This window comes from Pogonomyrmex barbatus, unplaced genomic scaffold, assembly GCF_055798465.1.
Source record: "Pogonomyrmex barbatus isolate J1 unplaced genomic scaffold, ASM5579846v1 scaffold15, whole genome shotgun sequence".
Taxonomy (NCBI): domain Eukaryota; kingdom Metazoa; phylum Arthropoda; class Insecta; order Hymenoptera; family Formicidae; genus Pogonomyrmex; species Pogonomyrmex barbatus.
The window spans coordinates 6,899,685-6,921,631 of NW_028297111.1; the positions used below are offsets into that span (position 1 = coordinate 6,899,685).

The window sequence follows — 21,947 nt, forward strand, 5'->3', positions numbered from 1 at the left end:
GCTCGATTTTCTCATCCTTTTATCGCGGTACGTAAAAAAGTTATACGCGAGGGACCATTTACTTCAAGCTTTCGAGCCTCAATTAAACCCCCCCCCATCTGACGAGAAAAGTCTTGGATTACACATTAGCCTTAATAAATTTGTCATTTATTTTTTCTATTAAAACTGAATTAAAATTGCAATTCTTTAATTCTTTCCGTCCGCCAACCTTTTTTAATTGTTGATATTAAAACAAGCTCGCCATTTTTCTTCTATTTTGTTTTTCAACATCTGAGATGTCTCTCCTTACAAAACGGTATAATTCCTTCCTTCGTTCACCAGCAATTGAAGCTAGTTGCTGGAGAAGCTGGTTGTTTTATTTTATTCACGCGATCCATTATCCGAGGAGAGGAAGAGCAATGACACGCGCATTTTCGGAATCGTACACAGCTCAACTGGACGCGACTCGCATTTGCGTGCGATGATTGATCTACGACCTAATGGCGCGTCCATCCGTCGCGCTATCCTGCCGTAATAATAAATCTCGGGATGGAATCCGCTGATTGAGGTCACCGGCTGACGATCGCGGGATTTAGCAGATCTCAGACACCGACTGATAATTAAATTCTTCCCCGTAAATAGTCGCGCCGATTTCAGGAATAATCAATCTTCTCTCACGCTCCAAGTATTCCTACCGCCAGGTAGGTCGAGGGAAAAGGATCCTTCTTCTACCCATCGTCTACTGAAATCTATCCGGTTTTCCTTAATGGACGCTGGGAGCCCCCCCCTCCCCTCCCATCTTCCTCCCACGTTCTTAACTGAAATATTTATCACTCGGCAAATGTGTGTCGAGACGTATTCGTTTTTTCCCGGCTGGCTCCATCGGTGATTCACCCTGTGAAAGTTTTCGATGAGCGATTTTAAATCCGGCGGCGATGTCAGCCGGCTGTTTCATTGTTCATCGCCCGTAGGGCGATCGTTGAAAATGGTTCTCGCATTTGATTTATCGCGCTCCACCTTTTCCCGATAGTCGATTATGATAATACTCCCGATAATGCTAGGAACATTCGCTTTCCGACACATTTCCGGTGTGCGCTAGATGAACATCGCATCAAATATCGCGATGGGGCCTGGAAAATTCCGTTTAGCAAAATGGAATGGGATTTACGAAAGGAATTTCAATTTTCATTCAATATTTATACTAATAATTTTGTTATTTTTTTATTTGGTTGTGTAAATATAATATCGGGATTCGTGATATATCGAATACATAAAAATTTGCCGACGATAAAGCTTTCTCAACAAGTAGTTGCGCGTTGAATAAATACGTAAATTTATATTTAAGCGCGCCTATCTTGCTAGTACTGTTGACGATATTTAATAAATGTTTAATATTACATTAGTTACAATCTTACGAATTACGCTGGCAAAATATTATTATCAGTTTTCATTATTATTATTAATTTCTTCGTATATTATATACAACACTTATTTTATTATTATACGTTTTATTATATAATACGTTATGACAGTAACATGACGTAATTTCATATTAAATAAACATAAATATGTTTAAACTTTTATTTTATACCAGATATACCTATTAACAATATTTAATTAATGTTTATTAACAGTTCTGCAAAGTACGTTTAATTATAATGTATGTCACATCATCATTTTTTATTACTGTCAATTTTATTATACGTATAAAACTGTATAACAATAGGAGGTTGCAAAATCAAATTAATTGAATATCTGTGTTATCAGTATTATTGATGGCACTTAATGAAGTTAAATATCATATTTTCACACTTTATGTAATTATAAATTGATGAATCATCGTTATCAGTTATCCGCTACTATCAATTTTATTGTAAAGCGTTGAAAATGTTTATTTATTTAAATTTGAAAAATCCTTTCAAATTCGACTTTACGAAACGAATCATAACCGCGAGATAACGTACAGTGTTATTTCAACTAACTAACGCTTTGCGGTTCGAGATTATTGAATTTGCGGTCACGTTTATTTGCATCAGCATTCAAAATTTAAAAAAAAAAATCGATTTGATAATTTTGCTCTTGCATCAACGTAAACACTGCGCGGACCCCGCAGTCAGTTTTACGCTCGGATTATAAAACCGGAAATTGTCGCGAAATGCGAGCGATATTTTATTCAGTATGCGTATCCGCACGTGGCCGCACGAATTTCCACGACAATAACGCGATTTTCACGGTACACGGCCGACGACAATCAGTCATGCAATCAACGTTGCTACGAGAATAATCCGTTGCATGGGACTTCCATGGAGTGGACCGTTCGTTACATCAAGCGCGAATCATCAATTTTATCGGATCCAAGTAGAGAGGGGAGGGGGGGGGGGAAATACAAGGGAGTCACGTTCGTTGTATGGTTAATCACGTTAAAAAGATTTCCGCTTTCATCGCTCTCTAATTTTTTTTTCATTACAACAGTAAAATCGCCGCCGTCATTATTTAAAGACATTAAATTTATTTGCATATTTTTTTTTTTTTTTTTTTTTACTCTTGTGTATCCCTCCGAATCGGAAGGAAGAGGAAACGGGAGGGATATGATTGTGACTAATGTGTATGCTATCTTATTTTCTGTAATTATGATTCGTCGCTCACAGAACGCAAAACGATAATCGGTCGGCCGAGGCGACTTATAGATATCGTTAAGGGTCGGAACCCTTGATCAGCCCTAAAAGACGGTTTTGCTATCCGCACGCAAGGCGAAATCGTGTAACATCGGCAATGTAACCGGGTCGTTAAAGCTGCTTTACGCGGATTATAGCCGGGCACGACGCCCGCATTGTCGCCCCAATCCTCTTTGCGCCCGATAATAAATCTCGCGGGGGGCATAATGTTATCTTTTATCCTGCACTACTTGCCCGTAGCCACCCTCGTTCGCTCAGCCCTCGAGTGAAAGATTAAATGCCGATTATGACATAACGAACGTATCGAGTCGCTATAAAAAAAAAAACCTAAGGAATTCCGACACAGTAATGTTCTTTTAACATGTTCAAGATATTAAAATAGAAACCTTAAAATATTCTTGTGCAATATTTTGATATTAATTAAAGCACTATATTTATTAATTAACATCTTTCATCTTTTATCTTTTACATATGTAATGTAAATCGTATGGTGTTCCATCTTGATATTTTTAAATTTAAAGGAAGTTGAAAAGAAGAGACAGTTTACTTTGTGAATATGATGTTTTACAAACCTCCATTTCTTTTTAAAATATGAAATCTTGAGAAGCTCTTAGTATCCTAAAGTTTAAGACATTTAAACTTGGAGGCACATCAAACACAAGGCGTTTAAAGCCTTCACGAACTCTAGGATACCCTATTTATCTTTGCGCGCGCGTGTTGCATTATTAAAATAATGTGCTTGTCACTTTGCCACTACAGGTTCCACGATGAGGAACATGCAAATCTCCTCAACGCCATGTGGCTCATCGCCATTACGTTCCTGAGCGTCGGTTTTGGCGACATTGTGCCCAACACATACTGCGGTCGAGGTATAGCCGTCTCCACTGGAATGATGGTAAGGGGCTGAACGTAAATTGGCTCGAAGTCGTGGAAATTCTCACTATTCTCGCGAATTTTTTTCCACCATCGACGTCGATCGGTGGAGATAACGCGATAACGTCTTGCGCCAAGTGAAAACGACGATCTCGCAACAGATTCAGCAATTCGCGCAGCAATTCGTTGCTGGAAAGATCGGACTTGTTTCGAAAACAGTTATAGCTGTACCTTTTTTTTTTTTTAATTGAAATCGTTAATCAATAATGAAAAAAAAAAAACTCGTTTTATAACTAAGCAAGAATAAAGGGGAAGGGAATTCATCGGCCAAACGATGAGCTAAAACAAACAGGATGTAAAATTGCATTTAGCCTCAAATCATTGAATGCACACGTACATGTTTCGACTTCACTGAGTTTTCTTCAGCGTTAGAGCAATAATAAAATTTAAAAATATTGAAAATGTTTTTTACAACCGCGATAATTTACATGGGATTGTTAACAAGAAACTGTTAAGAGAGAGGGAGGGAGGGGGAGAGAAAGAGAGAGAGAGAGAGAGAGAGAGAAAAAGAAATTTCATAAAGGCAGAGAAAGCTGGTTTCGGAATGTATTGTAAATTATGATCGCGACTGGAAACAATCGGAAACAACCGTTCTTCTCAGAAAGCGGAAGTTTACGAGGAATTAATCCACATCGCTGAAAATCGCTGAAACCAGAGTCGCGCTACTATCGAAACTCGATAGTTGCGAGTGTTAACCAATTATCAAATTGGCTCAAGCTTAATTTTACACATAATTGTCAAAAATTGAAAAACATTATGTGATGCTTACGTGACGCTTATATATATGGTGCTAAAATCGTTTTCTCAAATGGGGGACACGACGACGACAACTGTCACTAAACGTACCCGACTGTCCTTATTAAAATCGTCGAAAAATTACGGGTGGCGCATTATACGTCGGCGTCGTGTCGCCGATCACCACGGTCGTTAATTCTTAGCGTAGTTACCATAGCAAACTACGGGGGGAGGGCACAATATATACGGCGACCGCAACCGAGAGACCGCAATCGAGACGCGAGTCGACTCCAGGCAGGCATGTAACCCGATGTAACTCGCGCCCCAAGCACCGTTACAAGCGTAACGAGCGTCGCGAGCGGACGATCGATCGATCGCTCGCGTATACCGGACCGGTTGCGGATCGCCCGCCCGTGATTTGTGCGCCGCCGCCGCCGCGCGTTTCGACGCTTTCGGTTTTACGGTCGTACGGTAACCGCCGTGTAATTAAAGGCAGAGCGCAGGGACGCAATAAACGTCACGTCCGCTCCACGTTTCCCTCCGGGGAAAGCAGGAGCCGCTCCTTACTGTCATCACACTGTCCCCTCCTTTCCCCTCCGTCGTCCCTTTCCCCTCTCGATCCCCCCCCCCCCGCGCTCTCGGCTAATCCGTTAAGCTCGCAACTATCGAGTTTTCGACCAGCGCGACTGGTTCCAGCGATTTTCAACGATGTGGACTAATTCCTCGTAAACTTCCGCTTTCTGGGAACGACGGTTGTTTCCGGTTGTTTCCAGTCGCGATCATAATTTACAATACATTCCGAAACCAGCTTTCTCTGCCTTTATGAAATTTCCTTCTCTCTCTCTCTCTCTCTCTCTATCTCTCTCTCTCTCTCTCTGTCTCCCTCTTTCTCTTTATCTCTCGTGTACATTTATGCTCTCGATGCATCTCGTAAATTGTGCGAAATTACTCTCTACTTGGAGTTCTGACTATTAGTTTCCAGCGGCGAATGAAAAGCAATCTCATCTTACAACGTTCCTTCTTTACGATAGAACAGACAGTTCGACGATTAATAATGTTGTTTAAAGAAAATGTAATAAATCAGTTTAAACGATAATAATAATGGAAATTATAAACGATAATTATAATGAAACGAAATATTCATGATAAAATTATGATTATTTTATATTATTTGAAATATAAATTTAATTATTATTATTGATACATATGTTGATCATATAACGATTAAAACAATTTCTTCTTTTTATTTTCGTTATATTAATGGCAAAAAAATTGTTATAGCTTCTGTTCGAATGTCTTTGAAAAATTCTTTCTTTCAATTTTAATTTCAAACTCAAAAATAATACTAATAATGTACTTATCGACTCATCATATCTTTTTTTTGGATTCAATTTTCTGCAATTATTTTTTATTTTGCGAAAGGGTAACTTTTCGAAGGTACTGGAAGACCTACAAAAGACCGCGAAAAACAGTCGATACCGGTGAGATATTGGATATTATTAATAAAATAATTATGAATAAAATAAAAAACTTTTTATCACGTTCGATTTGAGCTTGATCAACGAAAATCGGGAAAATACTATCTTGAAATCCGAATGCACGTAGGAATGTCGGGTGCGCGCGAAAAGCGAAAATTTTAAATTCGAGAAATTTCATGAAAGAACACGAAAGAAGCTCATGCGAAATTGTATTTTCCTAAATTTTCAGGGCGCCGGGTGTACCGCTTTACTGGTAGCAGTCGTCTCCAGAAAGCTCGAACTTACGCGGGCGGAGAAGCATGTGCACAACTTTATGATGGACACACAATTAACGAAAAGGGTAAGGCCGTTGTCCATGTCATGATATTTCACTTTAGCATTGTAAGACCTCCACGTTAAGAGCAACTTTTACCATATGGCATCGTAATACGGAAAAAAAGAAATTACGTTGCCGCAAGCAAAATGCTCGCACTTTCGCAGCAATATTCCAGTTTATTAACAGGATGTGAAAATAATAAGAGACACATGATATCGCAGCTCTGTAATGTAATGAAAATATTCCAATAATCTGAAATTATTGATTGTAAAATATATGCTGAAAATAACAATTGCGCCGATTAGCGAATCAAATTTCTGTGAAAAAAGTAATTGAAATTCATATCGGAAGAGAAAACTAGTTTATAATCCATACATTACATATACATTATATATATATATATATATATATATATATATATATTAGATACAACTGTAGTCTATACTAATCTATAATAGTGCATACTACTTTCATATCGACCAATATAATGAAAAAATATATACCTACTACATGAACTACACTTTTTCGTATTTAAAACTTTTAATTTTAGTTTTAGTTTAGTTTTAAACATTTATATTTATCAAAATAAAATATGTTGTTTAAATAGTCTCAGAAAATATATGTTTTTGATTTTCAATTTACGGACGCTTCTCGTATAAAGCTTTATCAAAATAATATTATAATAATAAAGTAATATTCCGACTATTCCTATTTATAATGGCAATGTTGATTCTGAAAATATCTGGAAAATGTCATAAAAGTAAATTTCGTATATTCTTTTTACACACACACACACACACACACACGCGCGCGCGCGCGCGCGCGCGCGCGCGCGCGCCCCCTCGTATTTGAAATATACATTATATATATTATGTATATAAAAAACTGTTACACTGAAAATATTGTATATTCAAGTTTTCTATTCTGAGAAATATAATTACATTAGTACACTATTCAGTATAAAGAATATGTAAATAAAGATCTATAAAATGTACTTCTTAGACAATCATTTAGATAACAGAAATTTTCTATAGTATTTTCTATAGTATTTTTTATAGTAACTATATATTAAAATATGATCTTAATTCGAATTAACGCAAGGAAAAAAAAACTAGTCATATTTTTTGTATACATATCTCAAATATATGTATGAACGAAATGTAATCTATTTTTACAATATCCTTTACATATTCTCAGAATCTACATGTGCTGTTAGAAATATAAAAAGTTTAATTAAAAAATGTAATTTAATTAAAAATGTAAAAAATATATAAGGTTAAATTGAATTTAAATAATGGTAGAATAACAAAAAATAACAGTCCCTTTTGTATAAGTAAATAACTGTAGTTGAACAACGCAAAAGCTAGAAATTTTACAAGTATTCAAATTACTTTTCTGCATTGTAACAATTAACTATGTGATGCTCTTGTTGTATTATTTAACCTGAGTAAATTTCTGAATTAAGTAGGATAACTTTTAATGATACGTATAGCAAATAATAAGTTTCTAAAGCGAGGCGGCAAGTTAAAAAGTAGTTAAAAAAGGAGAATCTATATCAAATTATCTTGACACATTATTCTTGAATTACGAATCAATATAAACACCAACATGTTTTAAGTAAAGTAGAAAAAGGGACAAAAACTAGAGTAGTTTATGTAAGAGTTTGTAATTAACAAAGTTTCAAAAAATTCTCAATTTACGTTCATTTTAAGTATAAACCTAAAGTACAAAGTTTTTAACATTTTCGTATTTCCGTTTTGATACTTACGAAACATTTTTTTATGCAACTATACTGAAAATTCCCTAATGATAATGAAGATAAATGATTATCTTTCAACTAAGGACAAAATCGAAATTTCTTAAACAAAGAGAACGATCAGCGGGAACGGACATAATTGCAAGGTTGATTTCGAAATTACTACACTTGCCGACGGTATCCGGCAAGAATCAGGAAAGCGAATTAAGCACCGTAATGAGAGCATGATGGATATCACTCTCTATGTATATAGCGCGACGTAATTTTCCGGTTGAGCCACGTAATAAGAAGGTATCCCACTGCGAGTAAGGTTGCCTCGGAAATAAGCGGACTGCGTGAAGTCGCTTTGACCTTTAGGCAAAACAGACTTCCCCTCGTTGCCAATCTGAATTCTTAATTCCGATGTCGCCGGTACCAAGAGTATTACCGCGATATTAACAGTCGTTACGACGGATGTCAGAACTCAAGAACTGGGCGAGAGACGGCGAGAATTTGAGTTTTCTAAGAATCCGACAAAAGGAAGAATGCGACAGGAATTCAGGAATCTAAAAGTCCTGGACAATCTCGGGAATTTGAATATTCAAGCCCCAAAAAAAAAAAAAAAAAAAAGAAATACGAATGACATAAAAATGTACAGTGTTAAAAATCCAAGAATTACGGAGAATTCGTTCGATGTAGAATTTAAAAATTTATGGAAATGTAGAAATGAATGCAAATGTGCGATTATTCCGAATGCAAATTTGGATTTCAAGAAGTGCTCGAGTGCTCAAACACTTTTAGTTCCTCCGTATTAGAAGAATAAAAGAAAGCACGTGTCAAAACGGAGAGCGTTATCTATCCAAGTAACAGGTCGACAGATGGAATAAAAAAAAATCGATTAATATGTCATTATTATCTTAGTCACATTTCATCACGATGAAAATGTGATATCGATTGATTTGAATCTCAACAAATGTAAATAAAATGTAAATAAAAATGTGACCTAAAATAACGTTGCGAAACGATAATAAAATGCTTGCTAACTTTTGAGTACTTCTTGATACCACACAGAAAATTTCTAGAACACGCTTTCTGACAATAATGGCTGCTATAATTCACTGCCGCGTTTGATATTAAATTGCAAGTTGAAAAGTCAACCGTTTACAGTTGGGAGCTTGAATAAGCAGAGAATATTCCAAACTCGGAGTACAAAACTTTCGAGCGCTTTAGGAAACAAGTTCTGCTGTAATGTTAATCCAACTCCAAACAAAAAATAAAATCAATAAATTCGCAGATCTTTAAAGATCTTTAGATCTAAGAAACTCGGAAATTAATTAAATTGAAAAAGAAAAACTGCTACAGTCAGAAAAAAATGGACGATTTCGTCACAGTTTCCTTTCATGAAGAAACCCTTGAGCCAGCTCGTTGCACAAGTTTCGTGAATCGTGACGTAATCAATCGTTCTCGATGTCAGAAACTGAAGGGTTAACGTAGCAATTCATTAATTTCCTTCGCACGCGAAAGCAAATTCTATTCGAATAAAAATATTCGAATATTTCGAATTGTTGTTTCCACTTGTAACTGAATCTGAAAATATTATTTTTGTATTATTTTGGAAAAATGATTTTAATTAAATGGAAACTTGAAATATTCCATTCGTTCAGGATTTAGATCGAACGTTCTGCTCGACATGAGCGTGGTTGCATAAGTACGGTCGCTTCTCTCCACCTCCGGATCGAAACCTTCGACCATACGGCTACTGAAATAATTATTAGCCAGCGTTATTTATAAACCTTGCAAATATCAAGGAGTGGTAACGTAGAGCTATACACGTGACCGTATCGACGAGTCTTTTTACGCCGTTTTAACCCTCGGACGCATATCGCTTTTTTTTTTTTTTTTTTTTTTTTTCACGTCATTGCATAAGAATGCGGAATCGATCTGATCCCACATCAGCGGCAACAAAACAAACGCCAATCCTCCCGAAATACTTTTTTCTCTCGGCCGGTGTAAGATTTACGTATATTTCTCTCTCGATAGAATTGTGGCACGATGTGTAATCGATGTAACAATCATCGTGATCTTGCATCCTGATCTTGCAACTTTCTCAGCAATAAAAAAACGTGATCCTGCAATTTGCTCTTTAATTGATGCTTGTATAAGGCAGAAATACGCGTATATAATGTGACTTAGAACATATATATATATATATATATATATATATATATATATATATTCTATAGAGCATTAATTATTCTTCGAGACTACTACTCCCCAAGATCTTGAACGGGATAATTGGCCGTGACATTGAATATCATAGCTAACGGTCTGTGCAATTAACTCTATAGCATAATGTTTACTCAGAGAATATAGTTTAAATAATTCTGTTTGGTATATTGAAGTAACATTACATCGTACGATCGTATTCTTTTAATCTATAAATAAAATTATGTAACCCTGAGAACGTAATAAATCTCTTCATCGTCTAGAGTAGAAACCTTGAAAAGTTTTCAAAGCCTTAAGAGTGACAGGGATATATTTCCGATGAAATATTGATATGATCCCGAAGACTGTTAGACATCGCGACGAGGGAGGGGGGGAGGGAGGGTTTAGTGCTGAAGAGGCTTGAGTGACAAACGTTATCCGTTCTGTTACAGTTGAAGAACGCCGCGGCGAACGTGTTGCGGGAAACGTGGCTGATTTACAAGCACACTCGTTTGGTGAAACGCGTCAATCCCGGACGCGTGCGGACCCATCAGCGGAAATTCCTGTTGGCCATATACGCGTAAGTCGATACCACTCCGGGTTCCATGATTAGATGACCGTAGTTAGGTCAGCACGTAATCACTAGGTCGCTCTATCTCGCAACTACCTCGAAATTTCAGACTCAGAAAGGTGAAAATGGATCAGCGTAAATTAATGGACAACGCCAACACTATAACGGACATGGCCAAGGTGAGAGGCCTCGGTGCTAACGAGGAAAACCACCCTTTGGAATATTGCAATAGCATATGAAAGAGAAATCAAGAATTAAAAGAAGATTATATAGATTATATAGATTATATAGATAAGTTTAAAAAATTCTCGCAGCTATTTAGATACAAGTTCTCCTTTAAATAAGGCTCTTTAGATAAAAGCTCTTCTTTATCAATTTTTTTATTGCAAAGAAATTTCTATAAAATCAGTGTCTCGACATTGACATTCAAAGCCTTTGTTTAGGATTGTTTAGGAAAAAAATTTAATTTTTCCCGCTAGTTATGTAAAAATAAGTAGTTGCAAAAAGGTATTCTCTAATGCGCCGCCTGATTCATGCCTGCAGACGCAAAACACCGTCTACGAGATCGTCTCGGACATGAGCACGCGGCAGGACGCGGTGGAGGAGCGTTTGGTGGGTCTGGAGGACCGTCTGGTCGGCCTAGAGGAGAAGCTGACCTCGCTGCAAGGCCAGCTGGAGCTGTTGCCGGAGGAGCTGACTCGCTGCCTGGCCCAGCACGCCGAGCGGATGGAACAGCGGCGTAACTTCCTCCATCCGGACACCGCGGTAGCCATGGCGGCTTCCGGCGGCGGCGGCATCGGCGGCGGCGGCGGCGGTGGCGGCGGCGGCGGTGGCGGCGGCGGAGGAGCGATCTCAGGCGCGAGCCTGGGCGTTTCCGGTGGCGGCAGCATCGCCTCCGCCGCACACCACCCCCTCGCCAGCCTCTCCAACTCACCCCTGCTGCCGCACTCGCGCAGCGTACCCAGCGCGCCCAGCACCATGTCCCTGCACCCATGGCCGGTTAGTCCGGTCTTACCGCCCGTCTCCAGTCGTACACCCCACCTGGTGCCGGAAACCGGCAGGCATCACGGCCTCAGTCACTCCGCCACGGTGACCACGACCTCGCAGTCGGCCACCAGGCTCACCTCGCAGGCCGGCATGGGTGGGTTAGGCAACAGCCAAGGCTCGGACACGTCGGCGCACAGCTGAGTCTCGTCTCTGCAGCCGCAGCACTCGTACTAAGGTCCTTCGCCGGTTTTGCGCGTGATCGCGGACGGTGACCGTTGCCGATCGACAATGGTGGGCCGCCTCGACTAGATGTATCGCAGTCGATACAACACTGCTCGTCGATGCAATACTGATGACATAATCGCATTACAATCGACTGGAGATTCGCTCCTCGCACAAACAAATGTGAGAACTCCCATCTGGAGCGGTGTATCCTCGTCCATATCCGTAGTCATTTAATGGTTCGCCATAATTGAAGAGTCTCTATCCAATTGTTGTAGACAGTCGATTATACAAATTTACATTGGTACTTTTACCGGAGAATACAAAATTCTCGGAAAAGTAGTTTTCATGATGGAATCGCGATTACGCGATTTGAAAACAATCGTCTCGAAGGGGATTACCAATCCCGCTATCTATAAGCAAATTCTGCGCATAGATTTATAAATTAGTTTGTTTGACTTTAATTTTATACATACGAATTTTCTTAGTTCCACAGTTGCCAATCGAGGACCCTTTCGTAAAAAAAAAAAAAAAAAATAAATAAAATGATTTTGTTCCATATGCGGAACAAAAAAGCTTCGTACGGAACAACTTTCTCTCTAACATCTAACTTATTTCCAAACGGACCACAGCCAAAAGATATAATCAACGAGGAACACTGCGTTAAACACTGCGAGAATTTTGCAGCGGCCAAATCGATCGAGCACGACCGTCTGCTTCCCGTGCGAAACTCATCTAACGATGGGCCTTTTTGCGTTCCACGCGTACCTTCGAGTCCCTCCTTGGAAAAGTTGGCGAGATTCAATTAGAATGGCGCAGCAAGCGCGGTCGTAAAAGAATTCAGAAATTGAACGTAATTGCGCGTGTTTTCAACGTAGTTGTAAACTATAAATCACTCGGCATTCATCTTTTTGCACCAGACTCCTCAATTGTCTAATTTTCCGATGGAAAGATGGCGTCCAATCTCTTGAGTCTTCCCACCTATTCTGATCGCCTAGTTCTGTCAACTCCTTCCAATCGTCGACCTTTCACTCGCCAATCTTGGCAGAAGTACGCGATCAAGGGCGGAAAGATTGAAGAAGAATTGAGGATGACCGGAAGTGAAAAGATCTGCGCCGGAATCAATTCCGGATGGACGAGAAGGAGGGGAAGTCTCAGGGTACGCGCGGCTTCTTCCACTGGCTGCGCGCTGCTCCCCTGCCCAACTTGCGTGCCTGAATAACTGTTTTCTTATAATTAAATGTACATTCGACACACAGGAACTCCACCTTGTATCTCTGTATATCTCGAAGAGTCGCGAACGGGCATAACGTGCGTGTACAGGAAGCTCGTGTGCGGACAAGGACTGGCCCGAAGGTGAACCAAGCCGGCTCTTAAAGCCTCTCGCGCCTAATTAAGGTAAAACCGGCCCTTTCCCTTCTCTCGGCAGCAGAGGTGTATAAAGGGCTACTATTACGTTCGTATCTCTCGTCCGAAGCTAAACTTAAATGATTTCTCCTAGGTAATATCGTAACAGTGATCTTTGCGTACAATTATCCCGTAACACGCAACGACCTTTATGCATCCTCTGGTTCTGGATTTAGGCATCGCCTGTCTACGCGACTCACACGTTTTACATTTTTGAGCGTTGAACTCGTTGAACTCGTGAATTCGTATTCGTAAAGTAAAAGCGCTATCGCGATCGCGCGAATTAAATCGCTCAAATGGAAAAGAGTAGACTCAAGATCGTGCCGTCGTATTTGATCCTGGATATGTGATACCTAGTTCATGAATTCTTCTGCATATCGTATACATTCCTCCTCTCTGTTATTTTTCCATTTAGAAAACCCATCCCTCCCGGTCAGTCGCGTCGACGAGACGTTAGTAAACTCAACATCATTTGCATAAAGTGACGCGTCTTGCGTCTAGGAGTCTCGCATATTTCCTTTAGGACGACGCCTAGAGGCGCGCTTTAAGGGCCGGCGCGAGAAACCCGACGGGTGTCCAGGAAAACGTATATAGAGAGAGAATGCAAAGTGATCTTATCCGCTTTAACGTCCGTAGGTTATATAGGATATTATATTGTTAGATGTATGTTGTACATGGCGCACGGGTACAAAAAAAAAGCGGCTACGTTTCCATTGAGGGGAAAGAGTGAGGGAGGGAGGGAGGGAGGGTGGGTGGGAGGGCAAAAGGATATTGAGGATTTTTTATAATGGGATCCGCGATCCGCGCAGGGGATAGGCGCGGCGCGGCGCGGGGAGAGGGGGGGCGGGTAGTCTTAATTAAATGGATCGACTAGACAATGGGAAAACTAATTATTTGCCAACGGCTTCCCATTCGGAAGTGTTCATCAGGCTTCCTTGTTTGCCATTGCTTATTATCACGGTTAAATGCCCCTGCGTTAATTTACAATCGCTCGCGTATATGGAAAGTAATATTGATACGAGAGCATTATATCCATTGCTTTTCTCTTGTACTTATCACTCTTAATAATTTGACGACTCCCTCCCTTCTCCCCTCCTCCCCTCTCGCCCCCTCTCTCCCTCATTCTCCCCCCCCCCCTCTCTCTCTCTCTCTCTCTCTCTCTCTCTATCTCTATCTATCTATCTATCTATCAATCTATCTATCTATCTATCTCTCATCAAAAGTGACTAGTATAGTTCGCCAAATTCAAAATCTTTGATTATTCGACGAAGAGGAAACGTTGAACAAAGAAGCCTGGGGAAACACTAAAAATATCCCGAGAGACGTCCCGAGAGGAACGTGAACGCGAAATTTCACGATTTCACGTAATTTAAATTCGAAAAGTCTAAATCTGAGATCTGGATTTATCGAGCGATGCGATTTGGGTTCCTCCCGACGCGCGACGTTTGCTGTAATTCGCAGCGTTTATTCTTTCCAATGCGATATTTGTCCCGAAGATGTTCAGATCTCGACGTATCGGCATGACGCGATGGTGTTTTGCTAGCACAACCATAACCGCACCGAGATTCTATTGGAGCTCTGTAGAACAAGTTCGAGCGAACTCTCTCATCCCTTCAGCATCCGAATTTTGGACGTTTGCTAAAAATTAATTTAGAATTACTTGGCAATGAAGGTATAAATCATCAAGAGATGTCTCGTAAATTTATTATTCCATAAAATTAAATTTATTAATGAAGACAGAAACAGAAAATTTGAAGTCAGTCGTGGAGAGAGAAGTCATTTACGAGAAGAGACTTGATCGAATAATTTAATTTCTATTTCCTTCTGATTTACCTTTAAATTTACTTTTAAATTTATTTTGATTCTATTGTTAATTAATGCGACATTTAGTCAATCAGTTCATTAACTTATTATAAAATTTGCAGAAGGAAGGGGAAAGATCGATCGGACCGCCTTCATCTTCGACCATTCATAAGGAAAAGCTCACGCGGAAAAAGCTCACTAACGGATAAAGCTGGGACCTGGTTTGTCTTGTCCGTCATCTTTTCATTTCGAAAGCGTAGTTTCGCGGCTAATCGCAATGCGAAACGGGACCAAAACAGACATAATTATCACAATGTTCTCATACTATTCCTCTCTCTTTCTTTCCTCTCTTTTCTCTTTTCCTTTTACTCCTCTTCTTTTTTTCATAATTAAAGAGATATTTCATTTAGATAAAAGGAGTGAATGAAAAAATAAAAGTAGACAATTGAAAAATATTCCATTATCCTTTAATAGATTGAACTGAGAAAGAATAAATTATACAAAGGTAAAAATTACTTTTTATTTGACCATGAGAAATATTTCAGCTAATATGAAGAATCTGTTTTGACAATGAATGTTAAATAATTTTCTTTTCTTTCTTACTTTGTATTCTATAATAAATTATATAAAAATGATCATTTAATAAAAACAATTTAATATGCTCACGTAAACGAAAGAATTTATCATTATGTAAAAATTCTTCTTTTTTTCTGAAAAAGATTAAACCAAACTTTTGGCAATTCTCCAATTCATCTTACTTTGCTAACTTTTTATTTAAGCTTACATATTTTATTCGACGCATTTTGCCAAAGACATTAAATATTATTTATTACTTTTGAAGATATGAATGAAAGATTATGATTTATTCAAAAACTTTTTCATTGATTGAGTAATATTGAAAATTGTTTAATTATTCAATTTAAAAAAATTTTTTTTTAAAAAGAGAAGAGACCATTCGCTTTCACAAAATGTATTCTTTTGTTGTTTCAATATCTTGTTTACAATCATTCGTTCTATCTTTTTATCTGAATGAAATTTTCAATCCGGATCCAGTACTCAACTTTGCTTTTCTGCTTCCATTTATCTCTAATCCTTTTCTCGGACCTCTCTCTTTCTTCCTTCTTCATCTCTCGTCTCTTGTTTCTCATCCTAACCCCGTATCCTTTTTCAAGGAGCATTCCTATTTCGCGCGCGACTCAACGCACTGGACACGACAACTCTACTCATATTTTTATATAGATTTCTTAAAAGTGCATTATGGTGCCAGGAAGACCACGCCAAGTATGAAAACGTAAACATAAAACAGTCTCAATATTGGATTCTTAGGTGATAGACACCGACTCTATCTATGATATTGTTAGTAATAACGTGAATGTAGATGATTACCGAGCTCTTCGACGTAAAAGGACGCTGCAGGATGAAGGTAATAAAGAGAAAGAGCTGCAACCAGGGAAAAAAAATGCACTTATCGCAAGTTGCATTTGGAGTTCATACGAATACGATAAAAGTTTGATAACATTGATTTCTTAATATTGAATATATATCGAGTATTTCGCGAAGTCTACTTCTTCGAAATTTCATTGTTTTCAATCAATTTCGAATCGACTTTTTTATTTTATTTAAAATTATCCAGAGATAACCACGAAATAAAACTTAGAAGATAATTAGAACTAATTATATTCTGAGTTTAAAGTATTTTTTATTGTGATTAGAACTTAATAATTATTTAATGATTGATTTCTTTTTAATTAATATTCAACTGAAATAATATCTGCATATAATAAAATTATATATCAATACAAATATTCTATTATCTATTTAAATTTAGAAAGTTTAACTTAACTTAATTAAAATTCTTTGATATGCTCTATAGAATAACTTTACAATTACATTTTCGGATTTTAGAGAAAGGAAACTTTAATCGAAAATCTATCAAAATACATATTAAAACTTTATAAACTCTGCGAAATACTCTATATGATAACCTTGTTGTTGATCTTATTTATTCCGACAAAAATTTTAACATGCTATAACGACGAATATCTATCATATTAGGTTTATAGAACCTCAAATCGTAAGAATCTTGAAAGTTAGAATCTCTTTACGAGATTTTTAAAATTTATATTGGTAATAATGGACCTTTTCAGCGTTTAATACTTGAAATCTATTGATCCTTTGAATTTTTGTCCATAAAATTTACATATAAAATAGTTACTTCAAATAATGGATGAGGATTTTGATTTCTCGAAATAGTGTAGATGTGAGCTTTGATCCTTAAAATTGCGATCTCTTAATAACAGAGAACTCGAACTTGAAAAATTAAGAATACTCTTTGACTACATGGAGAAAGTTTTCAGTCTTCGCAAAATTATGGGCCAGCGAAATGTTACTTCTTTGTTTTAGAGAAGAAATTTATAAGACTACCTTTTCTTAAAAGAATATGAGGTTCTTAGACCTTTGATTCTCATTTGATGAAACACGCTGTATCTTTATAGTTTCAAAATTTTGTGTCTTGGCACTTGTAAATTTTTCATTTTCTGAATTTTTAAATTATTGAGCTTGCGACGACTTAATTTAATGTGTACGAAGTGTAAGATCGAAATAGTCACTCCTTTCACCGCAATTCGTCAACTAAAATCGAGAAAATCGATCAATTTCCGGCGCGATGTGAATTACGTTTTATGGACCGAATCGCAACTCGTTATTTCATATGAAGGACGGAAAAGAGGGTCGAAGGTGTCGAAGATCGACAGTCGGTGATCGACTTAACTCTTTACACACACACACACACACACACACACACACACACACACACACACACACACACACACACACACACACACACACACACACACACACACACACACACACACACAATGTTAATGGTAAGAAAAAGAAAAAAAAAGAAAAAAAATTAAATGAAAAGAGCAGAAAAAAGTTAAACGCGCGCAAGCGCAGCCTCTGGCGAATTTATATGAGCATATTACAGTTATTACTATCTATATTCGTTTATGATTGTTATTGTTATGATTATTACGAATTATCATCACGGCGATGAATAACGGTAGCGTTTAAACAATTTTAACTCTCAGAGAGAACACTTTATGAAAGATCTTATACCGATATTGTATATCTAGAGCTGGGCTGTCGCCATACTAACTGTTACGTAAAATGACCAACCACTATTAAAATAATGTATTTACCTATTAATCTATATAGGATGATCTAGCGACCATGTATTAAGGATACGTTTTTAACGAGCCTCCTTTTTCCTCTATCTCTATCTCTATCTCTAATTCCTAATCTCTATCCTTCTCTCTCTCTCTCTCTCTCTCTCTCTCCCCCCCCCCCTCTCTCTCTACTCAGAAAGCATTGGAAGAACTCACATAAGACGCAGCGTAACCATTGTTACATCTACTTGTACCAGACTATTAATGCCATCATCATCACTCCTCTCGCTTAGATCAACTCGTTGTCTCGAAATATCGCCGATTCCAACTCTCCAACTATGGAAATCCAGAATTTCAACAGTCCGCTTCTAAAGCATATGTAAACTCGTATTTTTGAAACCCATTGAGGCCAACAAGGCGCCACAAACTTCGTGATTACAATCCCGTACAAAAATCTGAATTTAAAATGGCTTCTCTCAAATTCATGTACTGAATCCCTGAATCCCAAAACCCGAGATTTCTTTCATTTTTGACTGATGCTCATTTTTTATCAATATAGATTGACTTTGACCTCGGTATAACTTGCTTTTCTTCTTTTTCTAATTGCAAAAAATTAGCAAAATGTAGTTTAAACCGAAATTAAAATTAATCTACTACTGGTAGAAGTGGACATGACTCGATCAAGCCGAGTCAGATTTTGGGATTGTTAAATTTGAGGAAAGATATGAATATCCTGAGATATCTTGGAACATCATCATCGATTACCGCTGCGAATATGAACACACGTTTCTAGGCTATACCGCGGAACATTATGATCCTCTATAATTTTCGTCATTAAAATTCAAACATCGTCGGATGCGCATAACAGTGCACTAGCATTATAATCTTCGCTATCAATATTCAGCATTCTCCGGGCTATACTTCCCCGTTTAATACTTTTCCCGTTTCCGCATCACCGTGCCACACCATCGACAGATCGTTCACGAATCTTGGAACAAAACGGACTATTGTTAACGACTATAGAGAAAGTTTCCTCCCTACAGGTTTAGGGCAATAGGTCTATATATAATACATACATATTACCCCCAGATACCATATACATACGTGTTAACTCAGCTAATATGATATATCGCGTAAGTTGTTACTACTAATTAATCTCGATTACTTTACTCGACGACGGACATAGGACAAGGCACAAATTAGTATACATAATTACGTACGTATATACATATACATGAAGTATCTATATACAGATATAAAAATAAAGTAAAATACGTATTGAAAATAAATTGAAAAAAAAAAAGAAACACAAACACACAATTAGAAGGAACGAGAGCGCACCATTAAAAAAAGGCATGCGAGTGTATCGCGATAGAAAAACGGAAAAAAAAAAAAAAGAAAAAGAAAACAAGCAAACAAACTCATAGGGCTAAAGTGGTTTTGATACTATATGAGCACCGAGAGAGCGAACTTTTCTTACGACGAGACTTAATGATATTTTTTTAGACTCTGCTAATGAATCGATATTAAAAAAAAAAAAAAAAAAAAAAAAGACGAAGACCATGCTAATCGCGCGCACGCCAATTGCGACGATCGGAACTTCGCAGCACCTCGACCGGTTAACGCGTTCCTATCGAAGATCCAGCCAGATTTTCCTATCTTCCCGCTAGATCAACACGTCGTATTATCGACGAACACCCGCGGATCCTTCGAGAACCATGGATCTTCACAATCTTCTTCGACTCCGGAATGTTTGAGCTGAAACTCTGTAGTCCAGAACCGAAATGAATGCGAGGCAGTCTGTCTTCGGATAAATCTTGAGATTTTGCAATTTTCCTCGAATTAAGCATTATTTACGTTATCATTTCGATAACATAATATTTGAAATTATTGAAACATTAAATTTCAACAGCTGGGATTTTCCTCTTCCATCTTTTCTTCTTTCTTCCACTACCCCTCTATCACCCTCTGTCTCTCTCTTCTCTCCCTCCCTTCCTTCCTCCTTTTTCCCCTTTCTCTCCCTTTCCTCTTCTCTCCTCTCTTGCCCTCTCCCTTTTTCTCTTTCTTCCCTCTCCTTCCCTCCCCCCCCCCTCTCTCTCTCTCTCTCTCTCTCTCTCTCTCTCTCTCTCTCAGTAATATTTTCAAAACTCTGAATTTGCAGAAGTTTTCAATTGAGTGGATTTCGAAATGTGTTAGAAACATGTTGGACTTGGGAACGTTGTATCCTCGCAACTGTGAACGGTGTGAACTTATCCTCATAGGGTTTAGAGGCGCACTCTCACATTTTCAGGCGTATTTTTAGTATCATTTGAAATATTTGCGAAGCTTTCCTTTCTGCATTAAGTTTAGATTAATATTGTAATATCATCAACACCAAATGTTCAATGTTATAATGGTGTCATTATCTATCAATCGAAATTCCAGCGAGAAATAGAGATAAAATACGCTTAAAAACAGTTTATAAAAGATTTTGCTATGCCTCTGAGATATATATATATATATATATATATATATATATATATATATATATATATATGAGACGGCATTTAGAACGAAATCTATAAGATACTGCCCGCCGATCTTGAAAGAAACGCATTGTCGGACATTTCTTCTTCATGCAAATATAAAGAACATACCTATTCTTTTTCTTCATTCGAACGTGCAAACTCACATTTTGCATTTTTTTACATACTAAGAAAAGCCAAAAAGATGAAAAGAAATTATTTCAATCCTCGCAGAGGATTTTTTTAATAAAGGCAAGCAACTGTATATATGTATTTTCAATATATATATATATACTGTACCATATACTAGTTCACAGTTTATCTTTCTTTCCTACATTGGAAGAAGGAAGATAAACTCTGAACTAGTGCAGTCAGAACAGACCCAATGTATAATTTATTAGTAGAGATATACGAACTATTCGAATTCGATTCGATTCAACTTTAAAAATCTATATGATTTGAATTTAAATTATTTAAAAATTTCGATTCGAGAAAACGTTCGAGTCACGTATAATGGCAGACTTATAAAATTATATTTTATTGTTTTTCTATTGAATTTAACTTTATAATAATTGTGTTAATTTAAAGTTATATTAATCGATAATTTGATTTAAATCAGATTTGACTTGATTTCGGGCGAAATTTTGTCAAAGTTTGATTCGACGTTAAAAATTCACGATTTGCATATTCTAACTGCTTGTAATTAAACTAGCTAAAAATATCGATTCTTTTCACAATAATATTTTTCCCGATGTGTTCTCCTTTTAACTTTTATCGCTTTAATTGTCATCTTCGTAGCTCTTAATTCTCACATATCTGCATTTCTTAAAAAGACAGATTTGGATATACATCTTTCTTATCACCATTGAATCTCAAACTTTCGGTCTCCATCAAAATCATATCTGCACTAAAACTAAAATAATCATTTTGAAAGCCAGGCGATTCGCAAAGCGAATCGCCTAGCACAGGAACGTGCAGGAGGATCCTCTCGAAAAGACTTCTTTTACGCTGCATCTTCTGTGTATCCTTTCGATATCGAGCCGGCTCAACAGGTCAAGCTCGAGAAGAAATAACACACAGGGTGTCGTTAAAACTTTCATCGTTATTCGAGAAACTATGTAAGCGCGATATGCGGCTGGACAAATGTTCTTATAGTTATAATTGTATAATTACGGAAACATATTACACTTGCGACACGTTTGCATCATGTATGCAGAGCGTTCCAGA

At 37.6% G+C, this 21,947-nt stretch overlaps 1 protein-coding gene across 4 annotated transcripts in view; it reads left to right on the forward strand.

The window, feature by feature from the left end:
- SK (small conductance calcium-activated potassium channel) overlaps nucleotides 1–19,768 on the forward strand; it is a 142,818-nt gene extending 123,050 nt beyond the window's left edge. For all 4 annotated transcript variants that reach the window (XM_089073563.1, XM_089073562.1, XM_089073564.1 and 1 more), the window contains 5 exons: nucleotides 3,414–3,549; nucleotides 6,030–6,140; nucleotides 10,509–10,636; nucleotides 10,737–10,806; nucleotides 11,171–19,768. In XM_089073563.1, coding sequence (XP_088929689.1) covers nucleotides 3,414–3,549; nucleotides 6,030–6,140; nucleotides 10,509–10,636; nucleotides 10,737–10,806; nucleotides 11,171–11,815 — 1,090 coding nt within the window. In that variant the 3' untranslated portion in view covers nucleotides 11,816–19,768. The remainder of the gene's footprint in view (nucleotides 1–3,413; nucleotides 3,550–6,029; nucleotides 6,141–10,508; nucleotides 10,637–10,736; nucleotides 10,807–11,170) is intronic.
- Nucleotides 19,769–21,947: the final 2,179 nt, after the last annotated feature.